Genomic DNA, 10121 nt, shown 5'->3' with positions numbered 1-10121 from the left:
TCATCAACATCGTCGCCGACGACCTCTGAGGGCTAACTATGCTTCAGGTTCCTCTGAAACTCCTACGATGATCGTTCCTACGATAATCGCGACAGTTATGGCGGGTTCTCGTGGCGGTTACGGTGGTCGCAACGGCAGTAACAACTCTCGCGGTGGACGAGGAGGAAATCGAAGTGTTCAATGCCAGATTTGCAAGAAGTATGGGCATGATGCTAGTATTTGCTACCATCGTGGTTCATCATCTGGTTCTACTGGTTCTACTGGATGTTTGGCTTGCAGCCAACTGGTTTTGGTATGCCACTGCCTATGCATGTCTCAGATGTTGCCTCAGTTTGGCTTTCTCCATTTTGTGGTGTTCCACAATTTGGTGTACCTTCTCAGTTTGGTACATCACAGTATGGAGGCTTTCCAAACATGTTTGGTCAATTTCCTCAAGGTTTAGGCATGGGAAATTTTGCTCAGCAGTTTGGTTTCCAACCATCTGGAGGATCACAGTGGAACTCTTCTCAGTTTTCTGGTGGATCAAGACCTGGAAATCCTCCAGTTAGAGCTCCACAGGCTATGCTTACTGGACCTACTTCATCTACTACTGGTACTAACACTCCTGCTGCAGCAAATCTTAGCTCATGGTTTCCAGATTCTGGAGCTACACATCATGTTACAATGATGCCTCAGTTGTTTCTGACAGTGTTTTCCCTAAATGGTAATGATCATATCTACATGGGAAATGGACAAGGTTTGCCTATTATTTCTGTTGGACATGCCTCTTTTCCATCTCCTTATCATAAACACACTACACTCACTATGAATAATCTGCTTTAGTTCCTAACATCACCAAGAACTTAGTTAGTGTAAGCAAGTTTGCTCGTGATAATCATGTCTTTTTTGAGTTTCACTCATCCTAGTTGGTGTTTGTCAAATGTCAGGAAACTTCTAGGGTTTTGGCTCCAAAGGAACTGTTGGTCCTGATGGTTTATACAATTTTGAAGGGATGCATGTTCCAACCCTTCCTCCAGCTTCATCTGTTTCATCTACAATCTGTTTCACCAGTAGCTGCTCCATCTGTCTTTTCTGCTTCAGTTCCTTTGTCCAATGTACCTAGTGCTAGCTCATCTTCAAGTGTACCTAGTGCTAGTTCATTTTCTTTGTGTCTTCTGTTATAATGTAGATCCTACTGCCTATGACTTGTGGCATTGTAGGCTAGGTCATCCTCATCATGAGGCTTTACATTCTGCTTTGTCCAAATGTAATATATCATTGTCTAATAAAGCAAAATTTTCTAAATGTTCAGCTTGTTGTGTAGCAAAGTCTCACAAGTTTACCCTCTTCCTCTTCTACTACTGTTTTATGCTACACCTTTAGAGCTTGTTTTTGCTGACTTATGGGGTCCTTCCTCCATTGAGTCTTCTTGTGGTTACTCTTATTTTTTTGACTTGTGTTGATGCTTACTCTCGTTTCACATGGATTTATCCACTTAGGCACAAATCTGAAACTTCCTCTGTTTTTCTTAAGTTCCAAGCTATGGTAGAGTTAAGGTTTAATCTGAAAATAAAGGCTGTCCAAACAGATAATGGCACTGAATTTAAACCTTTACAATCTCATTTTGCTAAGCTTGGCATAGTGCATCGATTGACATGCCCCTACACACACCATCAAATGGTAGTGTTGAAAGGAAGCATCGCCATATCATAGAAACTGGCCTTTCATTACTTGCATTTGCTAAAATGCCTTCTCAATACTGGGATCATGCATTCCTGGCTGCAGTTTTTCTTATTAATCGTCTTCCTACTGCTGTTTTGGCCAATGAGACTCCTTATTTCAAGTTGTTCAAGACTCTTCCTGATTACAAGATACTTAGGGTGTTTGGTTGTGCTTGTTATCCTCACTTGAGGCCTTATACACACTCTAAGCTGTCACTCAGATCCAAGGAGTGTGTGTTTGTTGGTTACTCATCATCTCATCAAGGGTACAAATGCATGGATGGTGATGGTAGGATTTTTGTGTCAAGGGATGTTATTTTTGATGAAGTTAAATTTCCCTATCCTACCCTGTTTTTCTCTGCTGGGTCTGATTCATCTGCACAAGGAATCCCTTCAGAAATTCCTGTTTTAGCTCCTCAAGTTCCTGTTCAGCAACAGCAGCCTTTTCAAGGTCAAGACTCAGTTGCAGCCTCTTCTTCTGGGAATTTTTCTCAGGGTGAAGCTTCTGTTCAGCAACAATCTCCACCTACACCAGCAGCTACTGCCACTGAAGTAGCTGAAGTAGCTTCGACTGGTTCTTCCTCTTCTGCTCCTATTCCTCAGCCAGTGGGAAATACTCACCCTATGCAGACAAGAGCAAAATCTGGCATAGTCATGCCCAGATTATTTCCAACTTTACTGCTCACTCAAGCTGAGCCAGCTACCACCAAGCAAGCTCTCAAAGATCCTAAGTGGTTAGCTGCAATGAAGGCTGAATATGATGCATTGCTTGCTAACAATACATGGACATTGGTTCCACTTCCCAAGGATAGGAAGCCAATTGGTTGTAAATGGGTTTTTAGGGTGAAGGAAAATGCAGATGGCACCATCAATAGGTATAAGGCCAGACTTGTGGCCAAAGGTTACCATCAAGTCAAGGGGTTTGATTATTCAGAAACCTTTTCCCCTGTGGTGAAGCCTATAACTATTAGGCTCATTCTTTCCCTTGCCATTACTAAGAGGTGGCATATTCATCAACTTGATGTGAATAATGCCTTTTTAAATGGAGCTCTTCAAGAGGAGGTATACATGCAGCAACCAAGTGGATTTCAGCATGAAGACAAATCTCTTGTTTGCAGACTTAACAAAGCTCTTTATGGCCTTAAACAGGCCCCAAGAGCTTGGTTTGACAGATTGAAGTCAGCCCTTGTGAAGTATGGTTTTAAACCAAGTAGATGTGATCCATCTCTCTTCACTTTCTACACTCCAACTTGCTGCATCTACATACTAGTCTATGTAGATGATATTATCATTACAGGCAATTCCTTGCCTCTGGTTCAGAAAGTAGTGCAGAACCTCAACTCTGAATTTTCCTTGAAGCAATTAGGCCAACTTGACTACTTTCTTGGTGTTCAAGTGCATCATCTTCAGGACAGGTCCTTGCTTTTGACACAAACTAAATATATAACTGACCTTCTTGAAAGGGCAGAAATGGGAGAGGCCAAGGGGATCTCTACTCCCATGGTTAGTGGAGCAAAACTCAGCAAATATGGAGCAGATTACTTTGCTGACCCAACTCTCTATAGATCAATAGTTGGTGCTCTCCAATATGCAACTTTAACAAGACCTGAGATTAGCTTTGCAGTTAACAAAGTCTGTCAGTTTCTAAGTCAGCCTCTAGAAGAGCATTGGAAGGCTGTTAAAAGGATCCTAAGATACCTTAAGGGTACTCTCTTTCATGGCCTGCACCTCAAGCCTTGTAGTTTGCACACTCCAGTCCCTCTTGTGGCCTTTTGTGATGCAGATTGGGGATCAGATCCTGATGACAGGAGATCCACCTCAGGCTCTTGTGTCTTTTTTGGTCCCAACCTTGTCTCTTGGAGCTCAAAGAAGCAAACCCTGGTGGCTAGATCGAGTACTGAAGCCGAATACAGGAGCCTAGCTAATACCTTTGCTGAACTGTTGTGGGTTCAGTCTCTTTTGCAGGAGTTGCAGATTCCTTTTTCTCCTCTTAGGGTGTTTTGTGATAACATGGGTGCAGTGGCTTTGACTCATAACCCAGTTCTTCACACTCGCACTAAACATATGGAGCTTGACATCTTCTTTGTGAGGGAAAAAGTTCTCAACAAGTCTCTTTTTGTGCATCACATTCCTTCTGTTGATCAGCTGGCAGATTTGTTTACCAAGGCTCTATCACCACTTCGTTTTGAAACTCTTCGTGGCAAACTCAATGTGATTGAGAAATCACTTTCTCCCCCACCTTGAGTTTGAGGGGGCCTATTAGAGTAGAGTACACATTACTCTGATTAAGAAGTTAGTTACTGTTAGTAGTATAGTTAATATTTGAGTTAGTTACATTCTGTTAGAATGAGCTGTCAATACAGCTGTCATGTGAGCTGTCATTACAGCTGTCACATAACTGATTCTGTTAGAGTTGGTAGCTTGCTTAGCAAGCCTTGTATTCTCTATAAATACTGAGATCACTCATTGTAATCTTTACCTTTTCAATCAATGAAATTCAGTTGAAGATTTTCAACAGTGGATCCCAATCTCAGATAACAGGCATGAGATTACTTGAATGAACATGGTAATGACTAATGAGGAATAAACAGGACAGTGAGGACACAGTGGTAAAAGTAGGACTAATACCAGTAGACTTAAATATCTCTGAAATTATTTATATTGAAAGAAGGAATATTCATTCTGAATTGTTAGCTTTGTGGAATAGAACAGTAGTTGTAGAAAAAGGTTGCCCTTTGTTGAAGGGGGAATCCTTTTCACTAATCAGATTTCTCATCACCAACAATAGATTCATTCTTTTCTTTCTCTCATGCTTCTCTACAATTCTTGTTCGTGGGTTCACAACACTGCACCATACTAAATTTGTTTAACCTTTCTCTTTGTTGGACCATTTCTCCAGTGGTATGTGTAATTTTAACATGATGGAAAAAACTAGTTTACTGCAGATGCAATACATTTAACTTCTTTGCTCAAATTATAAAGAGTGATCAAGCACTAAATTCAGTAACAGAACCCCAAATCCCAAGTCTGGATTGAGATACAAAAGAGGGGAAAGAAAAAAGGCAGCAAAGGTTTGTATTGTATCTCTCCCTTATTTATGACTTCATTAAAAATAAAGTAGAAACTGGGGTACGCCTCCAAATTCAACTTGAGTTCAGCAAAAATAGGGAATTTCAAGTTATTATCCAATCATGGAAAGAAAGTTAAGCTTCTATATCTCTTCCCAGCAGTTTCCTGTCCTCTCCTTTCAAACTCCCAAAAGTGGGTACAAGTAAAGGGCCAGAGGAAGGGAAAGTTAGGAACTGACAGTATCTTGTTTCTACAACCTTAATAATGAAAAGAATATAGTTGGCACAAAAGACCTCATGAAACAACTTCCTATCTGCAGGTTCAAACAGACCAAGGGAAATGATATTTGGAAGATCTTAAAGAGCACTTCTTACTTTAAAATTTTGAATATTTCTTGATATCTAGACACCAAATCATAATCATGACTATGTATCCTATTATTTTTTGAAACAAACTAGTAAACAAAAATTGACGGACTTCTACCTCTTCTGCAATTAAACACCCAGCTGATTTCTAACTTTTCTTCAGTCTTAATTATTTAGCAGCACTGCTTTATTCACAACAGTATGAACACAGAGGAAGGGTTGTTCATTCAACCATGGATGTTACTGAATCTTAAATCAAGTATAACTAGAGTGTCTAGTGTCTCTTGATAGCTTAAGAGAGTAGAGAGAAAAAATGTGTTTCAAAATCTCAAGTAACAGCCCACAGACCATGTTTTCCTGAATTTTAATATGTTTGAAAATTTCAAATCAGGACCAACTACCCACAATATTTTATTCTTCACATCCAACCAATCCTAAATTTCTAGCACTTAATTGATCTCAAGAGGATTCTGAGTGAGGGGAAACCACTGGCCAGAAAAACATGTCAAAAAGACCAATCATTTAAATACAACAATGAAGTGAAGAATAACATGACTGCTGGAAGTCACCTTAATTTACAACAAATGGAGTATGTATCATGGAGTAGAAAAGTCGATTGAATATTATCTAATATTTTTTGAAGCTATTAATGCGAATAAAAAATCAATCCTCAGATTAACATAATTGGGTCAGTATAAACTTACATTGACATTAGTAATATAGTGACAAAGAGCACATTTGACTGAGGGAGCTCCATATGGATACATGAGGGTTGTCCGGCAATTCCCACAAGGGACGTGGGCAACTTGATTAGCTGCTTTTAATGAAAACACAAAACCCATGTACAGAAAGTCAGCAAAAAACAATCAATTGAATAAGCATAGGTTATTACAATATAACAAGGGATTGTTTGTTTGAAAGACATGGAGTAAAGAAAAAATAACCAATTAAAGCAACATCACATAAGCATCCAACTCCTAGTAGTGAGCAAACAAGATTTTATGCATATAAAGCCTTTGTGATAAAGCTCTAAAAAGTAAAATGAATAGGCATTCAGCAATACAAACTGTCTCTCCAAAATTTCTGTGCATGGTTTTTCTCTTTAAAATTATTTTCTGTGAATATAGTTATTCTCAAAATTTCTCTCTAAAAATTATTTAAATCATGTCTTTTAAATAATTTAATTAATAAAGAAATAAATCAATAAAAAGAAACGTGATCATGTGATAAACATATCCCAAAAACTTGAAGGATTAAATTTATTTTTATACAAAGTGATTTTTCAGGGTTCGACCAATTCCTTCCCATGAAACTGCTGCACTAATGCACTATGGTCGCTGTCTGATTCCTCACTGAACAATCTCAGCCATCCCTTCCTCTCCTCACTTGATCCTTCAACATAGTTCCAAGTGCCAACATGTTTGGATCATCTTATTTTTCATAGGAATCAATTCTGACACCCTTAAGCTACTCATATAAGCTTCTTCCCATAGTTGATTATTCCTTCAGAATAAATTACAGAAGGATTTCCAAACATGCACTGAAAACTAGTTTTACAGTTTCAACCTCATAATCAATCTGCACACATCTTTAAGCTCACACCCTTTTTGATTTTTGGGATGCTCCCATGTCAGCGGTTCGTGCACCTGGAGTTGTTGAAGGGGAAGCCTCGAGCGGCTATGTTCAGCTCGAGTCCAGCAAGCTCGCCTCATCGGGATAACCACTGTTTAGTCATGAGTGAGTCATCAGAAAAATCATCGCCCGTGATATTAGAAATCTCTCAGCTAAAAAGATCAGGTGACAGCATAGGGGGTCGGTTGATGATGATGACTATATTTATTTCTGTTAGATATCTTTTATTTCTGATTATTAGGTAACCTAATCATGTAAATAGGAAAGTAATCATTGTAAATAGAGAAATAGGATAGAATGTATTTGTTGTGTCTTTATGGTTTGGTTTATATATAATGACCCCATTGTGTAGTTTAGATACACGAATTCAGTCTAATACTGTCTCTCAGTTTCTCCTTATTCAACATGGTATTAGAGTCTGACGAGAGGCAATCTTAATCCGTCGTCATTCCCGATGGACCCACTGGTGTGAGAAACCATGTCTCATTCCAGTTTCCGTTTCTTCCCTCTGCCTTGTCCCTCTTTTCAGCCCCCATAACTTTTCTGACGGCGTCCGGCAGACAATCCTAATTTGTGATTCCCAATGGACCCACTGTCCACCGGTGTGAGGAACCGTGTCTGATTTCAGTTTCCGCTTCTACCCCTGGTTGTGTCTCATTCCGACAGTTTTTCCGTACCCTCTTCACAGCCGTGCCTCATTCTGGCTTATTTTCTGGCACCGCTGCTTGTCGGTAGTCAACTCCGACCAGACCATCGGGATTGCCTCGGTCAGATCGGCACATCCCTGCTGGTTTCGTCGTTCCGGAGACTCCACGCGCCTTCACGCACCTCTCCTTCGCCAGAGTGTGGAGTCATGATTATATTTTTGGAAATGGATTAGTTGCCAGCCATAATTATATTACAGCATCGCATTAACATTGATAATAGCCAAACTGCACCTATGATCTGCGAATGAGAAACCTCCATGCCCTCTTGTCCAATAACCAATCTTTTCATTAATCCCCTTACACAGCCTCTTATGCTATACATACAGCTCAAAATTTACACAGCAAGATAAATCGGAATAAGAAACGGGAAAGGAGGACCTTAATGCACCCTCGCTGACCCCTACACAAGGATTTGAAATTCAGAACATCATTCATTATTAACCATATTCATCAACCAAGCAATCCAACGAAACATCTCAAATTCCCAATTACATAATATTATCTAGGAAATTAACACGCTTGTCCATGAAAATGAATGACCACTAAGCATCAACTGTATAGCTACAAGCACATAAACAATACCTGGAGCAAGGTTTACAGTGTGACAGCAGGAACATCTGACACTAGCAGCTCCACGTGTGTACATTAGCAATGTCCTACAGCCTCCACAATAAAGTTGAGACATATCCATTCCTGCAGGGGCATATTATTATGGTAAGTCATAAATGTCGTCGGATATAAGCACCAAACTAGAGTATGACATGTAAATGCTAAACAATGCCTCTATATCTTACGAAGACGTAATGGAAGAAACATGCAAATGTGTACGTGGCATTAATAAAAGCCTACAAGGAAAACAATGATATAGAGAGCGGAAACTGAAAATGACTCCACATAGGATGTACGAAATCAAGGTCCGCAACCGTGATTTCGACCGCGATGTCAAGGTTTTGGAGGTTCCCGAAACCACAACGAGACCGTCGGATTTATTCACAATTTTCCGCAATTAGAAGGGCCACAGCGTAACAGTGACGCAACCACAACTGTAATTTAAAACCTTGTGTACAACTAATTCTTGCATTTTGTGTTCATAGGATTAAGCATTATCCAATATTTAATCCAGTTGGATCACTGGCTACGTAATCTATTTCTAGCTTAAACTCCCAACTCGTTCCAAACTGAACAATTTGCATATACTAAATAAACAAAGACAACGGGAGATGCGTCAACATATATGTTAAAGTTGTAAGTTTCTCCAATCTTAAAATATTTGAATAACATAATGAGCCAACAAGCTTACCGGGTGGAGGCACAGCGGTGATTGTGTTGCACAATGCACAACAAACATTGGTTGCCCCTCTAGGGTAAAGCAGAATGCTCCTACAACCATTACACACAAGTTGGCTCTGCATAGCTGCAAAGTGAAAGGCCATCATCTAATGAAACCACCTAACCTAAGTATCAAATGCAACCGATCCAATAATCTAATCTCAATGAAAAGAAGCTTAATTTATATGAAACTTCAAATCCTTGTCAAGCACAACAAAGCATCAAAAAACAAATAAAAAATCCCACCACTAAAACCAAGCATTAAAAGAATATTCTTTTGAATAATTCGACCAACCCCAACACTCAATTATCAAAAATCATGAAATGAAGCTAACACACAAACCCAAAACAGAAAATAAATAAAAGAAAAAACAGCAAGGATCTGACAATACCTGTGTCTCCTGGAACCAACCGAAGTGAAACAAGGAAAAGATTGTTTTTTTATCGGAGGATACAAGGATGGTGATAAATGGGGAAAAGGGTAAGAAAAGGGTAGAATTGTCTCTGTTTGTAACGAGATGAGATGAGATGAAAATTGTATGGTGGATTGAGGTTTGAGGATTGGAATTGGATTCAGAGAAGAAGGAAGAAGAGAATTTCAGAGAACCCTTTTTCTCTTCCTTGCTACTTCTTCTGCTACCGTCGTCTTCTTCCTCATCCAACAATACATATTGCACGAAATTTCTTCGCTACACCATTAGTCCAACTTTCCTCTTTTTTCTATTATTAATTAATTATTGTAAGATTGAATTGATTTAAATAATAGGTATTAATAACAAAATTAATTCATAATAACATGATTGGAAATTCAAAACTCAATTATGATAAAAGATTAAAGTTTATCTCAGTATGCTATAATATTTATTATTGTCACCTTTTTTATTTTTCATTAAAATAATATATAGAGCCAAAACCCGAACAAATTGAATAAAAAAAAATTAAATTTATTGGATTGAATATGTATGATATATATATATATATATATATATCATATTCAGCCCAATAAAAAAATATCAGTTTCCTTAGTTTCTATGATTTTGTCCAAGTTTTTCTTATTATAAAAAGAACAAGAGGGAGTACCATGGAAAGTTGAAGGTGAGAGAAAATTCAATTACTAAGAACATTCTTGTCCAAAATTAATTAATGTACCACAAACTCGAAGTTAGTTCTTATAAAAAGGATTAAGGTGCACCTCTCATTTGGTTCTCATAAAAAGGAATAGAGAAAGTATTATGTACAAAATAAATATATATATAATTTTAAATTACTAAGTATGATTTAATAGATGTCGTTAAAGTGATTGTCCGGACCCCTAAAAT

The 10121-nt window shown here is 38.5% G+C and overlaps 1 protein-coding gene across 1 annotated transcript; it reads right to left on the bottom strand.

Annotated features, from left to right (window-relative positions):
- Positions 1–5808: 5808 nt before the first annotated feature.
- On the bottom strand, positions 5809–9224 carry LOC130711156 (protein LOL1-like). Its single transcript, XM_057560655.1, has 4 exons — positions 9195–9224; positions 8774–8887; positions 8056–8166; positions 5809–5951 (listed from the first exon to the last, which is right to left on the bottom strand). Exons 2-4 carry the CDS (start codon positions 8883–8885, stop codon positions 5824–5826), a joined length of 351 nt encoding a protein of 116 aa, XP_057416638.1. The 5' UTR covers positions 8886–8887; positions 9195–9224; the 3' UTR covers positions 5809–5823.
- Positions 9225–10121: the final 897 nt, after the last annotated feature.

This window comes from Lotus japonicus, chromosome 4 (genome assembly GCF_012489685.1).
Source record: "Lotus japonicus ecotype B-129 chromosome 4, LjGifu_v1.2".
Classification (NCBI taxonomy): domain Eukaryota; kingdom Viridiplantae; phylum Streptophyta; class Magnoliopsida; order Fabales; family Fabaceae; genus Lotus; species Lotus japonicus.
The sequence above is the reverse complement of the archived record's forward strand: the minus strand, read 5'-3'. Positions and strand labels throughout refer to the sequence as shown.